Source organism: Eriocheir sinensis, chromosome 41 (genome assembly GCF_024679095.1).
Source record: "Eriocheir sinensis breed Jianghai 21 chromosome 41, ASM2467909v1, whole genome shotgun sequence".
Lineage (NCBI taxonomy): Eukaryota > Metazoa > Arthropoda > Malacostraca > Decapoda > Varunidae > Eriocheir > Eriocheir sinensis.
Genome location: NC_066549.1, coordinates 759,692 through 779,347, shown reverse-complemented (window position 1 = coordinate 779,347; position 19,656 = coordinate 759,692). Strand labels below are relative to the sequence as shown.

General features: G+C 43.6%; 1 protein-coding gene across 3 annotated transcripts in view; it reads right to left on the bottom strand.

Annotated features, from left to right (window-relative positions):
* Positions 1–2,411: 2,411 nt before the first annotated feature.
* The window catches only part of LOC127009472 (low density lipoprotein receptor adapter protein 1-B-like), a 26,919-nt gene continuing 9,674 nt past the window's right edge, over positions 2,412–19,656 (bottom strand). Inside the window, exons 2-9 of one of the 3 annotated variants that reach the window (XR_007762004.1) lie at positions 13,159–13,414; positions 12,064–12,175; positions 11,614–11,742; positions 10,795–10,912; positions 10,216–10,334; positions 8,975–9,063; positions 7,918–7,961; positions 6,467–6,570 (exon numbers count right to left, since the gene is read on the bottom strand). Coding sequence is in view for 2 of the 3 variants with exons in the window: in XM_050882569.1 (XP_050738526.1) it covers positions 5,883–6,570; positions 7,918–7,961; positions 10,216–10,334; positions 10,795–10,912; positions 11,614–11,742; positions 12,064–12,175; positions 13,159–13,414 (1,466 nt within the window). In the remaining variant the exon portion in view is untranslated. Of the gene's footprint in view, positions 6,571–7,917; positions 7,962–8,974; positions 9,064–10,215; positions 10,335–10,794; positions 10,913–11,613; positions 11,743–12,063; positions 12,176–13,158; positions 13,415–19,656 lie in introns of all 3 variants that reach the window. The other 2 variants (XM_050882569.1, XM_050882570.1) reach the window with 2 other exon arrangements.

Here is a 19,656-nt window from a genome sequence, read left to right as displayed (position 1 = left end):
AGAAATATTGACAAATGGCAGCGGTTTACTGTGTTGATTTAAATGACAATCATGAAAACTCCTTACCTTTCCTGCACGGGTGTCGTTAGCTGTCCTCTGGTGCACCGTTAACACAACAGGAACCTCGGGAACACACTCTCGGCCCCACTTGGCAGGAAAACACAGAGGAAACACAAGAAATCGTACACTGAAACACCATAAACAAAAATGGTACTTAACCGCCCGCCGTACAAGGAGCAAGTGTGCCCGCCGGCGCCAGGTGTCACTGTCTTCCACCGGTGACGTCACTGACAAGACAGACAGCACAGTGGCGTCTTGCGTGAGGGCGGGAGTTGTTTTTGCGTTGTTTTTACTACAAGGGAGGCAGCTCACGGGCTAATAAAAACAAAAAGAGCAACAATAAAGCCCGCTAGACCCTGCTCCGACAACTGAAAACAGAACGAGAGGCTTGAAATGAAGTCAATTTCTTTATCCTGATTAACTTTTTTCTTACCCTAATTCCTTCCCTCTGTACACTCCCATGTGCATCTAAGCTACTCACCTCTATTAGGAAGTTAACTTGGAGCATGAAAACGGCGCTGAATGTTTAAATATCCACAGCAGACGCTTCTTCTCTTCTGCTGGTTACTGGTTAGCCTACACTTGCTAATGTGCGCGGTTAGGCTGTCAGGTGTCCGCCGCGCCGAGTGCCTCCCCGCTTCACCCTGCCGTTTTCTCTTCATTAAGTGCATGCTGCCTACACACACCGAAACCCTCACTGGAAAGGCTCATTATTCCCATATAGTTACTGTATTTGAATGTATAATACCCGGAGTTGTCGACCATAGCTTTCTTCCCTTTCTCTTTGCTTGTTCTTGGTCAGTCATGTACCGTCTACACACACCGAAGCTCTCATTGGAAAGGCTCTCATCATTCCCATAGAACACGAGTTGCCAGACTTCACCAGACAAAAATTTCAATGTGTAACCCAAAATACGTGCTCAATAATAATGCGTTTGCACGTTATTGATTATTTAAAACTGTTGATAGTCTAACACTACGAATAGCCTACCATAACTGACATGACATTATCAACTTCCACCATCTATGAGCTAATCCAGATACAGTTTAGAGAGAAAATAATGCTAAAACGAGGTGTCACTTAGCATGGCCGTGAGTTATGAGAAAGGTATCAGCCTATTCTTTTGAGCTTATCTATTCACTTCATCGGTCGTTAGGGATCATAAGGGACACTCTACACCGTGTTATGTTCTTAAGGCGATTGTTGTACCCAGACGAAGCAGACAGCCCCGCATAGACCCTAAAACAGCGAGTTACCTTCTTCTTCTTATGGGGTTTACCCCCTAAATAGGGGAAACGGGCCTTTGTTACCGATCGAGAGAGAGAGAGAGAGAGAGAGAGAGAGAGAGAGAGAGAGAGAGATAAACGCGTCACTAATTTGATCGCTCTTATTGGTTTATATTAATGTTTTAGTGACGTTGCCTCAGTATAGGCTATAAGTTTCAAGGAGCCGTTTCGCCCTAACAGAACTAGGCACACACACACACACACACATATTTAGGCTATGAACCATTCGAGCAGCCTCCCTTTCTCCCCTTCCACCACCACCGCCGCCAGTGCCACCACCATAACCACCGCCCTCAGCCCTCCAGCACTCGGGCGACCAGCACCTCCAGAGTCCAGACCCAGGGCAGCGAGACCCACCGTGAGGCCCCCTGCCAGCACCACCACCTGCAGGAGACCACAACGATGGACAGTTATAGAGACAGATAGGTAGATAGATGGATGGATAGATACAGATAGACACTTTACGGTTTTAACGCTAACTTCGATGGGATATCGTTATTATTGTGGCTATGCCAGTTTTGGGGACAAACTGATAAATGCAATGTTCTGAGTACGATAATCAAGTCACGATGCTCACCATTTACAACTAACACCCTATCCAACCCTACTTAACCTAACCACACGGCTTAACTTACCAGCATTGCCTGAGACCATCAGAACACTAACACTCATTGACTCCCCCCACGGCTTAACTTACCCAGTACTGCCTGAGAGAGAGGCACGAACTCGTGGTGATCCTCGTGGGCATTGTCTCACAAGCGCTGGGGTTCTGGATGCCCTCCTCGTTCCAGTAACTGTACAGTCCCGCCTCAGTCATGGACGAGATCCTGAGCAAAAGAAAGGAACTTCGTTGAGTCCCTCGTGACGGTAGTGAATGTCAGGCTCACTTCACGTCATGGATAAGGGAAAGATTGGCGTTGAGTTGCATGCATAGGAGAGGAACACGTAAGCGAAGTGATCCGTGCTAATGGAAGATGTTGTGTCGAGATATAGAAGAGTTAATGCCATATGGGACTTCATGCTGGGCTTAAATTTACATAGGAACAGATGAAGGAAAATGCATCTCTATATGATTATCTTATTCCAAAACTTTATACATCAAACTTTTTTGTGGGGGAACTTCTATTACTTCGGCTCCCCCATTTTTTATTCACTTATCAATATTTATTTTTTTATGTATTCCTGTCCATAGTTTGTACCCAGAGTCTGCCGCTGACCACAAAAAAAACTTAACCCAACACCGCAACCACAGTAAAAACACTAGCACTGTACACATACATACACACACACACACACACACAGAGATTGAGAGGGATGTGACGATCGGTCTCACACTTTCATACACACACACACACACACACACTCAAAAAAAAAAAAATAATAAATGAAAGTAGTTTAGTCCATTTATAATATTGAACCCAACTCTTAACTTCAGTGCAGAAACCCAAGTGCTTAGACAAATGCAAAAGAACACACACACACACACACACACACACACACACACACACACACACACACACACACACTATCTGGCAATGAAAAATCTATATATATACAGCAGCAGTAACACATAAAACTGCTTAGTCTAGTAAACAACCTCACAGAATATTGAATGAAGCAACACAATGACTAATAGATTTCGGATTATAAAAAAAAAACTAGTTGCGATTGACATTCTCACTTTCACTCCTCCTCTCTCATTCTCACTCTCTCACTCAATCACAGGCTCACACACACATACACATGCACATACATATACTGACCCAACACTCTCCGTGCTGGACACCAAAAGTATCACAGAAATATTAATTATACTGGACATCACCCTAAGAGTAGCTGGAGACTATCACACAACACTGCAGCTCTTCAACTCCATTATACAAGACTTGTCTACACTCACAACGCTCTTTATACACACTTCTAGCTCTCAAATCCATACTACAAGACTTCCCTAAACTCTTGTAGCACTTAACTCCTTCCAAGACTTGCCAACACTCACAATATGTCTCCTTATGTAAACACTTGTAGCACAGAAATCCTTTATACAAGACTCGCCTACACTCAATCTCTCCCTATGCAAACACATGTAGCTCTCAACTCCATTATACAAGCCTACACTCATAATAGTTCTCTTTATGCACACACTCGTAGCACTAAATTCATTTATACAAGACTTGCCCACATTCCATCTTTCCTTATGCAAACATGTAGCTCTCAACCTCATTATACAAGCCTACACTCGTAATAGTTCCCTTTATGCAAACACTTTTAACACTAACTTTCCTTATACAAACCTCGCTCATTCTTAAAATCTCTCTCTATGTAAACACTCGTAGCTTTAAACTCATTACAAGACTTGCCGAAACTCACAATGTGTCTCTTTATGCAATCACTTATAGCACTTTATTCCTTACACTGTCTCTCCTTATGCAAACACTAAACTCCTTACAATGTCTCTCTATGTAAACACTTATATCTCTCAAGCCCATTATACCCCCACACTCACAACGTCACTTTATACAAACACTCAATGATTCTATGCACACACTAGAATCATATTGCAGCCTTATCAATAACACACATACATCAGTGCTCTCCCTCCTTAACATACCATAATACTACATCTTTGTGCGATCAGATCTATGTACAGAGACAGTGAGGGTGGGTGAGGCAGGGATGTAGCCACTGACTCACATGATAGACTACCTTCAACATGTTAGAATTAGAATCATCTCGAGAACTATTTACACGCACCACATACGGAAAGGTTAAGCCGTGAAAACACACACACACACACACGCACACACACACACACACACACACACACACTAAAAAAAAAAAAATCACACGAGACAGACTATTGCCACTACAACCAGCACTTTACACAATCATAATAATCACCACCAGTAGAAAAAGACTGACACCCACACTCTCACATACACACAAACACACTTACAAACAGGTTCTCAGCACATCATTAGTACTGGACACGAGCTATACAGAGGTTACGGAAGGCCTAGGAAGATGAATGTGTACTGTGTAGTATTATAGGCCATCCATGCTCTTGGGCGATGGGACAGATGCCTTGAAGCTTCCCAAAAACGCAGATGTGTGGTAACTTTCTGTGGTTTTGTTAGGTTAGGTAAAGTTTGGGGCGTCTTCAAATACATAATAGGCGACAGCTTACAGCCCACAGAAAGACAACTCAGATATGCATAATGGAAGCCTGCCAGCCCCTCAGTCCATGGTATTGTCACCCCTGTTGTTAGGCTAGGTGAGGTTAAGTTTGGGGCATCTTCAAACACATAACAGGCGACAGCTTACAGACCACTGAAAACCAACTCGGAAGTGCATAATGGAAGGCCAGCCCCTCAGTCCATGGTCTTGCCACCCCTAAACTCATTTTCTCGCATATGAGTCTGAGGATGTGTGTTGTGCTTGCATACATACACAAGCACACACACATGCCTATAAACGTCTTGAAGTTGTCCCAATGAAAAGCCAACTCGGAAATGCATAATGAAAGCCTGCCAGTCCCTTAGTTCATGGTCTTGATGCCCCAAACTTCTGCATATGACCCTGAGGATGTGTGTTGTGATTGCATACACACACCAACACAATGCCTATAAACACCTAAATGAAATAATGAAGCCAAGAAAACCTTATACGAGGCATCCAACAGAGGAGTGACAGGGACAAGCCATTTTCTCTGGTTTGAACACAATGTAGGAAGAACAAGGAACAGGAGGGGAAAAGTGACCTTGCATTTGGTGGACCGAGACTCTTTTTTACCTTGTAACGCATCCTTTTCTTCCTGGGATATGTAGCCTAGCCTGCTTATCCCAGTGCAGAGAAAAAATGGCTTTGTCCCCTACACTCCATCTCTGCCAGACATCTCATATATAAACCAGCTAAATGATGATGAAAGATAACACGAAATTGCAGTGGAAGCAAACGGAAGCTTTATATATATTTACAGACTTATCATTTACGTTTTAGGCCACAAGATATGATTGTAAGAAAATACACACACTCGTTATGCACACCAGAACTTGTGAGAAATTATGAACTTGTGAGAATAGCATGAACAAGAACTTATGAAAACACACACGCACGAGAGCAAGAAATTATGTGTAGGTGTTTCTCCGAGTAGAGGTTTGTTAATGGTTATGCGCAACACTATTTCAGCGAGTAACCCCACACGCTGTTGATGGTACATAGTTGTTTTTTTGCTATCAGAGAACCCCAAACTAACTTCACACTGTTAATAGTTGTCGATCTTCTGTTGATATCAAACCACTGTATCTCACTACCCAGCCAGGCATGACAAGTGATATTAGAGCCTGACGGAAGTACAAGGAAAACGTATGAAAAAAAGGTACAAGTGTTCGTGTAAGGGACAACCCACCGATATATTAACCCCAAGCACACCATTCAAGATACTTATGTTTGCAATGAAGCCGAAAAATTACATAGATGATAGTAATAGCATAAAGAAAAAGAGTCACCACAACACTAAAAAAAAAAAAAAAAAACTAAGAACATATGACGTTTTTACTCTTCGACCCGCTGAAGAAGTCCGCAGTCCACACAGGGCGACCCGGACTACACCCACTGCCCCCCGGCCCCACCACCACCCTGGGGGACTCCACTGGGCACTGAGGGGGGGCAGCACTAGCCACCTCGATCACTGGGGTACTCGGGATAAAGGGATTGGTGGTGGGGAGGAAGGGGTTCTCTCTCCCTGTGGGGCTGGTAGGTGACGGGGCAAAGCTGTCCCATCGCTGGCTGACACTGGGACATGGTGGGACTTGGTTTGAGCAGGAGAGGTCTGATGTGTGACCTTGAGGGAATGAGAATGGACTGTTGAATGGTGACTGGAGTGCCTGTGGTGGTAACTGAGGCGGAGGCGATTGTGGTGGCGACTGTAGATTCAACACTGATGGCGAAGGAGGCGACTGACAGGAGTGTAGGAAAGCTGTGTTTGGGGAACGCGAAAACATCTCCCACGCCTCTGTTGGACTCTGGCAGCCCTCCCCGCCACCCCCCCATGGATCTGGTGGGGGGCTGGTGGCTAGGGGTGTGGCGGCCAGCTGGGGGAGGCTAGTTGATGGCCAGGAGACACTCTCGGTCGGAGACGCTGCAAGACCGAGTTCGCCCAAACCCTGATGGTTGCCAAGACTTGCCATTGGCTGGGGAAGGTTTCCGCGCCTTAAAGCTAGCCTGGGAAGGGGACGGGAGGAGGAGATTTATTTAGGTGTGCAGAAAAATTAATAATGACAATAATACATAATCAATAAAGCTTTACTTGCGCATACAAAAAAAAAATAACAATGATGATAATGATAACTGAAAGACACAGTACATTATTTAGGGTGTGTAAAAATAAGAAACAGTATCAAGTATACATAACCAAAAAAAGCTTTACTTGTGCACGTGAAAAAAAGTTGATGACAATAATAACCAAAAAATACAGTAGAGGTCTGTTTTATGATGGGCTGGAACAGTCTTTACAGGTACGAGTATGTCTTGAATTTGCAACATATGAGGCATTACGTTTAGTGTACAAGGGGCAACCCAACTAATTAACCCGGTAGCAGCAGGGATCAGGTTTCTTAATGGTCCCTCTAAGCGAGAAAAATGAGAAAAAATCATCACTCACACAAACCATACCATAGTATATATCAGAGCATTTGTGATCAGTTTACGTATCATCTATTTTGGGGGGTTTTATCATGGCACAAATTTGGCCCGTCACTGCTACCGGGTTAAGGCAGAATTCTGGTTTTGGCGGTATCTGGCGGCAGAATTCTTGCTGCATCGTGGGGTGAAGCAAGTTAAGGAAATAGAAACCTTAAAGCAAGTGATTCATAGGCCTAAATCTGTGTGATTTCTCTCTTAGACTCATCTAGCGTGGGGGGAGTTGAGTCTGGCGGTTGCTTATGTCAGGTCACCACTTTTACACTATACGCCTCATATATTATCTGGCCAAGTCCATTTATTATTTCTTTCAAGCCATATTCTGCCATTCTTTCACGAATTCAATACTAAATGCACAGTAAACATAAATGCGTGACTAAAAAAAAGAAAATGTAACTGCATGAGTCGTACAGAAAAAAACATCATGCTACTGTAGTGTTGAGACTTGTGTTCTTTCCCAAACTTAATATGAAACATTAATAATACCTGAATGACAAAAAAAATATGAGAAGAAAAAAATCCTTCATGCTAGCTTTGAGGCCTTGTATGTACATAATCTGTTCGTTTTTGTTCATTAATCTGCTTGATTGTTTTGTGGTTGTGTGTTTGTTCGTTGCGTTGTGTGGGTTTGCTTCCTGTCTTTCCGTTTGCTTTGCTGTTTCATCATGTTTGTGTGTGTGCTTTTTTTTACAACAAAGGAGACGGCTCAAGGGCAAAAAAAAAAAAGCCCACTACTCGCCGCTCCCATAACAGACAATAGTAAAGAATAGCCACAAGAGAGGTCAATTTCGGGTGGGTGGTGTTTGTATTAGTCATATTCATACACATAATAATAATAACCACAGACAAACAAGAAGGGAGGACACATACCTTGAGAATCCATCACTAATATCGCCGAGGTCCTCCGTGGCGTTCTGTGAGGGGGTCATACGAGGGTTAGTGGTGCCAGTACCTTACACACAAACACACACACACAGACACAAGCTACCCAATATATATGCCACTAACCACCCCACAGAGAACACTTATCCATTACTACTTTACTTATTTTACTATTACTACTACTACAACCTTAACTATATTTTTACTTTGCTATTATTACTACTACCATCATGAGTAAATATGCCACTCTGTTACAGTTAACCCGGTAGCAGCAGGGATTATGTTTCTTAATGGTCCCTCTAAGCGAGAAAAATCAGAAAAATCACCACTCACAAAAACCATTTCATAATATATATCAAAGTACTTGTGATCAGATTAGGTATCATCTATTTTTTTGGGGTTTATATCATGGTACAAATTTGGCCCGTCGCTGCTACACAGTAAAGCCACAAATTTGGCCCGTCGCAGCTACACGGTAAAGCCACAAATTTGGCCTGTCGCTGCTACCGGGTTAATGCCAAAATTATGTGTTAAAATTATGAAAGTCTGCCTGCTTTTCCCTAACACTCTGATTCTTCTCCCTATGCACACAGCACCATGCACTATGTCAATATATGCACACTACCAAACATGTCTCTCATCACCAATTCCGAAATCCAGATTAAAACGCATCTAGACAAAACAACATTGCCTGGTTTATGCACAGGCCTCAGCTAAGCTCTCTATGCCTAGTCTACACACTCACAGGTCTCATCTAAGCTCTAAATGCCTGGAGGAAAGAACTGAAAGAGAAAATCAGGTTAAGGGGAAATAAGTGATAAAAGAACAAGAAGAAAAATAAGTTAAGAGAGGAAAAGGTGAGGGGAAATAAAGGAGAGAAAAACAAATGAAGAGAAATTAAAAAGAAAAACGTGAGAGAAAAACAAGTGAAGGGAAAAAAAGAGAGAAGTGAAGAGAAAGGAATTAAATGAGTTCACGCTAAGCTAGTATGGCTATTGAATCTATTCACAGAGGTTAATTATCACACTATGCAAGGCTTCTTCACCCCGAGAGAGCAGATTAGAGGCCCATCAGTAGCCGCCCCGCCTAACGCACTTCACCCATCCACTCCTTCACCGAGAACCATCCCAACAGCTGCTGCCAAGTAAAGGGAGTTAAGAGCTTGAAAAACATCCAAAAAATAAGACAAAACACCACACTGATATCTTGGACACTTCACTTATGCATGAAAGGGACGACTGGGAACAAACAAACAGTGAACAAGAAGAGGAGGATAGAAGAGAATATAAAAGAATAAAAGTAGACATATAAAAAGAATATAAAAGATGGATAATGACAACAGAAGAAGACAATAAACAGAGACAGACATAAGGAATAAACACCAAATAGGAATATAAACTACTTGCCTTCTATGCTAAACCTGGTCATTGCTACACAGAAAGAAAGAAAGACAACCCATTATTAATATTAGTGATAATGGTGGTAGTAATATTTCACTAATGTAGCTGGAAAAGATATACGCACTTCTACAGGCCCAAGAATATTGTGCTGAAATGTGTAAAATATCTAACTAATGGTACAAGGAAATAGTTTAAACACACACCAATATACAGACCCAAGAATACACTACTACTACTTTTTTTTTTTTTTTTTTTAATTTAACATCCGTATTTTCCGATTGTGGGGTTGGACGAGCTGAGTCTCTCCCACTCTTGACGACCACATACTTTCTCCTCCCTGATGTCCATACTTTGGAGAATATACTGCTGCAATATAGTACCCAACTGCACCTTCCTTACTGTGTGGCACCCCGAAACTACAGTGGCACTCTTAAATTTCTTGGTGTCTGTGCCCTTACAATACACTGACCTTACTGTGTGCCATCCAAAAACACAGTGGCACTCCTTGGTTAGAAGGTGCCTGTGCCCATAACATCCTACAAACTAAGTGCCCCTTCCTTTTTATGTGCCAACTCTAAACAACAGTGGCACTCCTTGGTTAGTGGGTGCCTGTGCCTGCTACATCACCCTATAACACACAGACTCATACTGTGTGCCACCCCTAAACTATAGTGGCACTACTTAGTTAGTAGTGCCTGTGTCCATTATAACACCCTACAATACAAATGCCCCGACTGTGTGCCACCTTGTACTGCCACTCCTTGGTTAGTGAGTGCCAGTGCCTGCTACAGCACCCCACCACACCCTGCATTGATCCTGGCTGCTGCAATGCGTGGTGAGGAAGATCGTCCCGGCACTCATATTTCCTAGAGGCTACGGGACTCACCAGGGGCTTGCTGAAGGGTGAGGTCTTGCCTTGGGGCGGGCAGTGGGCTGTGGTGGGCTTGGCGTGCTCTGCTGAGTCCTCCAGGTCTATGAGTAAGGCCTGGGAGCTGGACTGATAACCTGCCGGGAGGGAAAGGAGTCAGACAGTTGGGCCAGTTGGATAAGTTCAAGAACAAGAGGGAAAGAAACATGAGTGATTGATATGATGAGTGTGCTGAGGAGCCAGAGATTGAGGTGGTATGGGCATGTCAAGGGATGGGAGAAGGGACATATAAGAACATAAGGAGTCTGCAAGAGGCCAGTAGACATTTACAAGGCAGCTCCTGTAAACCTAAGCTGCTGTGAATCTAACCCCACCTAATATCACTGTCCTTGAATTTATCTAATCAATTTTTTAATGTGACGATTGTACTGGCACTCACAACATGACTGCCCACCTGTTCCACTCATCTACCACTCTGTTAGTATAAACCAATTTTTGCCTACGTCAATGATGAATATGAATTTATCCAGTTTAAACCCATTACTACGTGTCTCCAAGACCTCCAAGCTCCTATAAAAAAAAATCACTTATTCTTACCAGAAGTGCTCATGTCTGAAGAACCAAAGTCCGAGCGAATGGGTATGGGGGAGGAGGCCTGCGAGGAGGGCTGGGACTGGGAGGGCAGGGCACCATTCAGACCAGCCACTGACCCGACCTGGAAGAAAGAATTAGGTTAGGTTAGTGAGCATTGGCTGCTGTCGTCCGTTCAACCAGAGTTAGTGAATTCTGGTGGACATGAAAACAGGTTGAAGGGTTAATAATTGTGGTGGATAAAGGAGAAGGGAGAGCAGGAGTGATGTTGTGAAAGAGGGGAGATAGGAAAGGAGGAGGAGGAGGAAGAGGTGCTAGAAGAAGGAAGGAGGTGCAAAGGAGGAAAATTTGATATGGTGGATGAAAGAAGATGGGAGAAGAGGAGTGAAGTTATGAAAGAAGGAAGATAGGAAAAGAGGAGGAAGACATACTGGGAAAAAGGAGGAAGGTGGGAGAGGAGGAAGAGGAAAAGGGATGTTGTAAAAGAGAGGACACAGAAAAAGAAGAGAAGAAGAGATGATGGACAAAAAGATGGAGTTAGGAGAGTAGAAGGAAGAGGATAAGGATTAGAAAGGGGAGGAGGAGGAGGAGGCAAAGAGATATTATAAGAGAGGAAATAGAGGAGAAAGAAGAGGAAGAAGAGGCGATGGAAGAAAGAAGAATGTAGATGGAAAGGAAGAAAAAGTGATATGGGGAGTGAAAGGAGATGAGAGAGGGGTAGTAACGTTATAAAAGAAGAGAAACTGAATAGAAGGAGGAAGAGAAGGAGGAGATAAAGGAAGAGGAAGAGGAAGAGGAGGAGATCCCTTTCTCTCAAACACTCACTGTCACCTCAGCGGGCAGTTCCTCATGTCCAAAAGCCTCTCCATCATTCTCCTTATTTTTGAGCGAGACTTTCCAGCACTCGTAGGCAAGGTTGAAGGCCTGGGCGATGGAGATGGTCACCTCTTGAGCCTGGGGGAAGAGAAGGAAATATAGGTTGGTATTCTTAGGTTAGATTCTTTGATTAGATCTTCATGCCAACAATTATGGGGTACCCTCCCGAGTTTCGCGCTATCCGAGTTTCGCGATATCCGAGTTTGGCGATATCACGAGTTTGGCGATATCACGAGTTTGGTACTATACCTTAGGAAGAGAGCAAACGCGAAACTTGGGAGGATACTAAAGTTTGGTTTAGGTACATGATGACACTGTTCTGGTCTTAGGAAATCCTTTAAAGTCAGTCTTAACTTAACCAAAGAAAACTTTTTTGTGGCAATCTTTGGACCTGCTCACCATCTTCCGCTTGGGGCAGAGGAAGGCGTGGCACTCGCAGGTCTCATTATCGGTGGTGGCGATGAAGGCGAAGACGTGGTCGTAGTGGGCGTCAGCGGAGCAGTAGGATATCCTGGAAGGTAGAGTTGGGTTAGGAAGTGGAGGAAAGGAGGGATTAAGGAGGCTGTTGAGCTTTATATTGCTACTACTACCACTATAACTACTACTACTACTTTTACTACCCTTAACCAATTGGACACTTGAATTTAGTAGCGAGTAGAAGTAGAGTTAAATAGGGTAGAACAGAGTAGAGAAAGGAAGGGAAGGGAAGGGAAGGGAGATGAGGAGAGGAGAAGCGAAGCGAAGCGAAACAAAGGGAAGAGAATGGAAGAAAAGGAAAGGAAAGGAAAGGGAAAAGAGAGAGAGAGAAAGCAGGACAAGGCAGCAAAACAGACAAATAAGGAAGAACAGAATGAACTCAGAAAGATGATTAGTATGCTGTGTGTGTGTGTGTGTGTGTGTGTGTGTGTGTGTAAGAGAGAGGACAAATACTTGGAATCTCTCTCTCTCTCTCTCTCTCTCTCTCTCTCTCTCTCTCTCTCTCTCTCTCTCTCTCTCTCTCTCTCTCTCTCTCTGAGAGGATAAACACTCTCTCTCTCTCTCTCTCTCTCTCTCTCTCTCTCTCTCTCTCTCTCTCTCTCTCTCTCTCTCTCTCTCTCTCCTCCTTCCCCTTGCTTCCTTCCTCCTCCTCCTCCTCCTCTTACGAAATCGCCAAATACCGTGCGTGTTTATGTCACCTCCACCCTTCTCTTCCTCCTCCCTTTTTTTTCCTTCTTTTCCTCCTCCTTTATTCCTCTTCTCCTCTTCCTCCTGTCTTCCTTTTCCCATCTACTCTTTTTCTTCCTTTATCATCTTTTTTAATATGCCTATACATACTCAGTTCCCTCTTCTTTTTTCTTAGTCTTCTTCCCATCCCATCCCTTCCTTCCCTTCTCATCTCTCCTACACACATTCCTTTCCCTTCCCTTCCTTTCCCTTTCCTTCTATTCCATTCCCCTCTCTTCCCTTCCTTTCCTTGCCCTACCCTTCCCTTCCCTTCCTTCCCTCAACACCTACTTATAAATGGACGTCTGCAGCAACACCTCCTTGGTCACGCTGTCCTCCATACGTATGCCTTGCAGGGACACATGAAGACCCACTAGCTCGGGCTTGCGCGCCACCAGCTTAGCCGTGTGGATGATGCGCTTGATCGCCTCCGCCGTGGCCGCCTCGCCCTTCGGATCGTCGACGAGGGTGGAGCCGAGATACTTGCAATAGAAGGTGACGCCCTCCACCACGGGCTCTCGCAAGGTGGCCCACTCCTCCGACAGCTCTGGGGGTGTAAGGGAAAAAAAGGTCAAGTTTGGGGTATTTGCATGGGCCCTTGAACCTAAAATGAGGGAGGGAATGGATGGGTAGGGAAGGGTAGGGTAAGGAAAGGCAGGGGAAGGGAAAGGGAAGGAGGGGACAGGGAAGGGAGGGTAGGGAGAGAGAGTAAGGGAAGGGAAGGGGAAGGAAAGGAAGGGAAGAGAGGGGAAAGGAAGGGTAGGGCAGGGAAGGGAAGGACAGGGAAGGGAAAGAAAGGTGTGTAGGAGGGATGAGAAGGGATGGGAAGGGAAGGAAAGGGATGAGAAGGGATGGGATGGGAAGGGAAGGACAGGGATGAGAAGAGATGGGATGGGAAGGGAAGGACAGGGATGAGAAGAAAGAGATGGGATGGGAAGGGAAGGAAAGGGATGGGAAGAAGAAATAGAAGAAGAAAAGAAAAGAAAAAAAGAAAAAAGAAGGGAAGGATTAGTTCTCCACTCCTCTGAGGGTGTAGAAAGGAAGTGGTCTGCAAGACGCAGGTAGGTCTGTACAAAGCAGCTCCTGTGAGTCTAACCCCACCTAACATCATTGTCCATGAATTTTTGTTATCTATTTTTGTATGTGACTAGCGTATTGACACTCACAACATGACTGCCAAGCCTGTTCCACTCATCCTCCACTCTGTTGGGAACCACTTTTTGCGTATGTCCTTGTTGAATCTGAATTTATCCAGTTGAAACAAATTACTACGTGGCCAACCCGGCTCTCTTACCATCAGAACATTATTAATATCACTCTTATTAAAGCCCTTCATCTATTTTTAAACCTCGATCAAGGCTCCTCGCACCCATTACTACGTGTCCTGCCCGGTTCTCTTACCATCATAACCTTAAGGGGTATCACATTTTTCCTCCGACATCCCACCTCCAACCCCCGATTTCAGCCAGTACCGCCGACACCTCCAACACGCACGTTTGTTTACGTTTATCTCCAGCAACAATGGCAGACCTCTTCAGGACGACGGGCTTCTATTCGAGAAGAACTGTCGCTGCAGCACTGTTACTTCTTCACTGCAATGAGCTTAAAGCCAAGCAAAAGGGGCGTGTGTGGAGGCGGCAGTGGTTAGCAAGGAGAGAACAGTTTGGGGTTGTTTATATTAAGAGGTCAACTGACAACTTATGTTGTTCTATTATAATGTTTTGTTTTGGTTTCTTTTCATTCTTCTCCATAATCCTTATTCTATTGCAAGTTATGCAAGAAATAAAATCACCATGGCAAACTATTTTGTTTTCTCAACAATTTACAAAGAATGTCAGACGACTTGAATTTTCCTCCAACAAACTGGTTCCTTCCCGAAAGCTGCGGGCTGCAAATCTGCTCCAACAGTTGGCGGAAAAAGTGCTGGAGGTGGGCGGTAACGCCAATTAATCGGTGGTTGGAGGAAAATAGCCCAGTGTGATAACCCGTTTATTGATATCACCCTTATTAAAGCCCTTCATCCATTTATAAACCTCGATCAAGTCTCCTCGCACCCTTCACTTTTCTAAGGAGAGCAAGTTTAACTGTCTAAGGAAGGGACGTTTGTGGGAAGTGCTGAATGAGGTATATGCTGTAAGTGCGCGTGGCCTCTGTGCTCATTTACGTCACACTGGTCCTGGACCCTAAAATGAGTGACAGCTTTGAGGGTGGAAGGGCGTGTGTGAATAGAAATGAGAGAGTAAAGACCGAAATAAAGGTCAATGTAAAGTCTAGGCCGGCATACGTGTGACCTCGGTGAGAATGGAAAATTATAGGGAGTAAAAAACACGAAAGAAAAAGAACACTACAAAATAACAGTATAAATAGAGTAAAAAAGAAGAGAAAGAGCATTACACGTGACAAAATAGATGGGAAAAAAAGATAATGCTAAGTGACAAAGATATGAAGAAAAAAAAAGGAAGATAATGCGGACGAATATGGAGTAAAAAAAAGAAAAAAGAAAAAGAAAAAAGTATTATAAGTGGTAGGTTATATTTAAATTATAATATGATAAGAAAGCAGTACAAACAACACCAGCAAAAACAACAACAAAAACAAACAAACAAACAAGATTTCCTAATCATTGTATTTGACTTCATGAATATTTAGTTAACTCTCTCTCTCTCTCTCTCTCTCTCTCTCTCTCTCTCTCTCTCTCTCTCTCTCTCTCTCTCTCTCTCTCAACAGCAGACTAGATGACCTTGAGAGAGTGAGAAGAAGAGGAGGAGGGAAGAGAAGCGAGATGATTATTAACAAACTGCTTCCTTCTCTTCCCTCTCTCTACCTCCTCCTCCTCCTCCTCCATCTCTCTCTCTCTCTCTCTCTCTCTCTCTCTCTCTCTCTCTCTCTCTCTCTCTCTCTCTCCAACAACGAATGACTTCTCAAAAGTGACGACCTATTGCAAGATGGAGGAACACAAAGAAAGAACAAACAACAGCAGACCTGCTGGTCCTTACGAGGCTGTTTGTGACAAGCTACACTAACTATCTAATCAAAGGTGGAAGATGAAGGACAGCAAAGGCGAAGGCTCCTCCCCACCCCCCCATCCCTCCAGCCAAAGCTGGCAGGAAAGGAAAAAGAACCATGCAGCATGGAAAAACTGAATGGAAATTATGCAGGAAAGAGGAAAGAACTACCATTACTGCTACCACTAACCAGGCGATAAAAGCGGACAAGGACACCAGTATTCGAAAGAACTTAACGTTATTACGACAATGAGTAATATCTTAGTTGCTGGTTGGCTTCAAAACACTTGTCTAATCTATTCTTGAAGGCCGTAACTGTTGTACTATCAACGACATCACAAGGTAGAGAGTTCCAAACATTAACAACTTGATTGAAGAAGTGTTTAGCTTCGTGCGACGAGAATCTTTTACCACTTATCTTCAAATTGTGATTTCTTCTTGTTCTATTTGATCGATCAATTGTAATCTTCCGCATTAATATCACTGAATCCTTTAAACATTTTAAACACTTCTTTTAGATCGCCTCGCATTCTTCGTTTTGATAGACTGAATAAATTTACTTCATTAAGCCTTTGTTCATATGATAAATTTCTCAACCTAGGAATCATCTTTGTTACTCTTCGTTGGACCCGTTCAAACTTTTCTATGTCTTTTCTGTAGTAGGGAGACCAAAACTGTACACAGTACTCTAGACGGGGTCGAACCAACGAATTATACAGTTTTAATATTACTTTTTCAGATTTATTATTGAGGAGGAGGAGGAGGAGGTTAAAAGCTACATTTCCTTAGTCATGATCTTCTTATTGAGAGAGAGAGAGAGAGAGAGAGAGAGAGAGAGAGAGAGAGAGATGCAAATAAATTACTGGATCTAAAATTAACTCGCAACGTTAAGGAAATACATATTTCTCTCTCTGGCAGCATCTTAATGTATAGCCTTGCATACCTAACTCATCGAGAGAGAGAGAGAGAGAGAGAGAGAGAGAGAGAGAGAGAGAGAGAGAGAGAGAGAGAGACGTAATAAGCTCCAGCTGTCAGAAAGATGTAATTTTTCTTTTCCCTTTTCTTTTTTTCTCTCATAAGAATGCTTTAGAGAGAGAGAGAGAGAGAGAGAGAGAGAGAGAGAGAGAGAGAGAGAGAGAGAGGCGGGGGGAGGGAAGATAAATGGAGAAGACTTTTAGACAGGAGGAGGAAGAAGAGGAAGAATAGTGGATGGAAGAGGACGAGGACGAGGAGGAGGGAGGAGCGAGGAGGAGGAGGAAGGGGAAGACAAAGATGGAAGCGGAAAAAGGCTAACCAAGAGAGAGAGAGAGAGAGAGAGAGAGAGAGAGAGAGAGAGAGATGGAGGAACAGGAGAAAAAATAATGGAAGAAGGAAAACATGAATGAGAAAGAAAAAAAATGGAAAAAGAAGAAATTAAGAAGGGAGAGGAAGGAAGGACATGGAAGAACAAAGAGGAGGGAAGGAAGAAGGGAGGAGGAGAAGAAGAGAGGGGCAAGACATGTAGGAGACGAGTATACTAGACTCGGATGCTAAACTAATCACGCTCTCTCTCTCTCTCTCTCTCTCTCTCTCTCTCTCTCTCTCTCTCTCTCTCTCTCTCTTATGTCATTAATTTTCCTCTCCCATCTTCATCTCCCTCTCCATTCACGCTTCCTCGTCCTCCTCCTCTGACGTCATCTTCCTTCTGGCCTTGACCGACCCGCACATGGTAACTAGAAGCAAACACACACACACACACACACACACACACACACACACAGGCTGAAAAGGTGACTGGGTCCTTTGCTGTTGTTGTTGTTGTTGCTGGGGATTGTTATTTGATTGTTATTATCATATTTTTGGATTACTTTGTTGCGTGCGTGGGTGGGTCTCTCTCTCTCTCTCTCTCTCTCTCTCTCTCTCTCTCTCTCTCTCTCTCTGACAAGATTTTCACATAGCAACTCAAGTTTACTTCGCATTTGCTTGTCACACACACACACACACACACACACACACACACACACACACACACACACATCTTGGCAACTCAATCTGTTACATCATCCAATCTAAACACACACACACACACACACACACAATCTCAGTCTGTTGGTCACCTAGTCACTATTTCAACCATGTCACTCTTACTCTATTCTCAAACCTAATTCTCATCCAGTTGATAGTGATATGTAATGTGTATCTTTTGTATTTAGTCCGTCCGTCAGTCAACCAGTCAGTCCGTCAATATTTAAAGGTATTTTAACGTTATTCAGTCATGCAGTTATTCTACTTTTCTATAGCCCTCGCTAAGTCAGTCAGTCAGTCGGTAGGCCACTAAATCATTCGGCCAGCAAGTCTGTCAGTTAAGACCATACACTCATTCCATCCGTCAGTAGGCCAGTAAGTCATTCGGCCAGTCAGACAGTCAGTTATAAAGACATCCACTCACTCATATATTCCATCAGTTAGTCAGCCTTCCATTCCTCTGTTTATTCCTTCCCTTACTTCGTTTTTTCTCTCCTTCCTCACTTTCCTTCTTCCCTTAGTTTCATCCATGCATTATGCCAACCAACAGTCATACACCCATAGTCTTTACTACTGCAAGATCAGAAACAACCCATGGACAGTTGAGGGCTAAAGAAGTATAGCTATCCATCTTAGAATCGAGGTCCCTATTCTCAAACATTATTCTTAAGGGCTTTCTCACCCATATTGGACAAGGCTTTCGTAGAGGTTGTGTTAGTAGTACATTTCCTTGAGTAGTGTTATGAGTCTAAAGAGTTTGACATGGCTTCTGCAACATGAACGTGGAAAACACTAAAAAAAATCCAACTCATCTCCCGTGTGGACTTTGGAAATAGATGAACTGAGAGTAGAAAGCGTCTCTGATTACGGGCCTATGTTACACCTACATTGGACAAGGCTTTAGTAGAGGTTGTGTCAATAGTATTTCCATGATGGGTAGTGTTATGAGTCTATAGAGTGTGACAAGGCTTCTTCTGCACCACGAACGTAAAAAAAAAACAAAAAAAAAAACACTTCTCCTTTGTGACCTTGTGAAATCCCTCTTCTCATCCTTCCTCTTGCTAGTTCATCCCCCATTCCCTTCTCTCCACCTCCCTCCCTCCCCTTCCACTTTTTTCTTCCACTTCTACTCCTACCCGCCGTATGTGACTTGCCGTGCGGAGAGGCTAGCAACAGTCAGTCAGTTTTAGGTCCACAGTTGTTGGTATTTCCGCCTCTTCTTCCCTACCCTTCCCTTCCCTTCCCATTCCCTCCACACGATTCAATGACTCAATCAATCAATAAGGGAGTAAGGAAGTATATAAATAATGTTGGGAGCATATGCTATAGCTGCGCGTGGCCTCGGTGCTCATCTCTGTCTCATTAGCCCTTGCGCCTGTCTTGGGTTTAGAGGAAGATGGGAGTGGAGAGAAAAGAAAGGGAAGGAAAGAAGGAATGAAAGAGATGATGATGTATGGAGGTCAACAAGAGGGAAGGAAAGGAAAAAAAGTAAAGGAAAAGAAAGAAGGAAAGAAGGAATGTGAGATGATGGATGAAGGAAAACAAAAGGGAAGGAAAGGAAGAATAATAAAGGAAAAGAAGGGAAGGAAAGAAGGAATGAGAGAGGAAAGGATGGATGGAGACAGCAGAAAAAAGAGAGCAGAGAAAAGAAAGGGAAGGAGAAAAGGAATGAGAAGGGAGAAATGGAAGAAAAGAAACGCAAGGAAAGGACAAAAAAGAGTAAACGAAGACAACAAATAAGGAAGGAAAGGAAGAGTCTCTCTCTCTCTCTCTCTCTCTC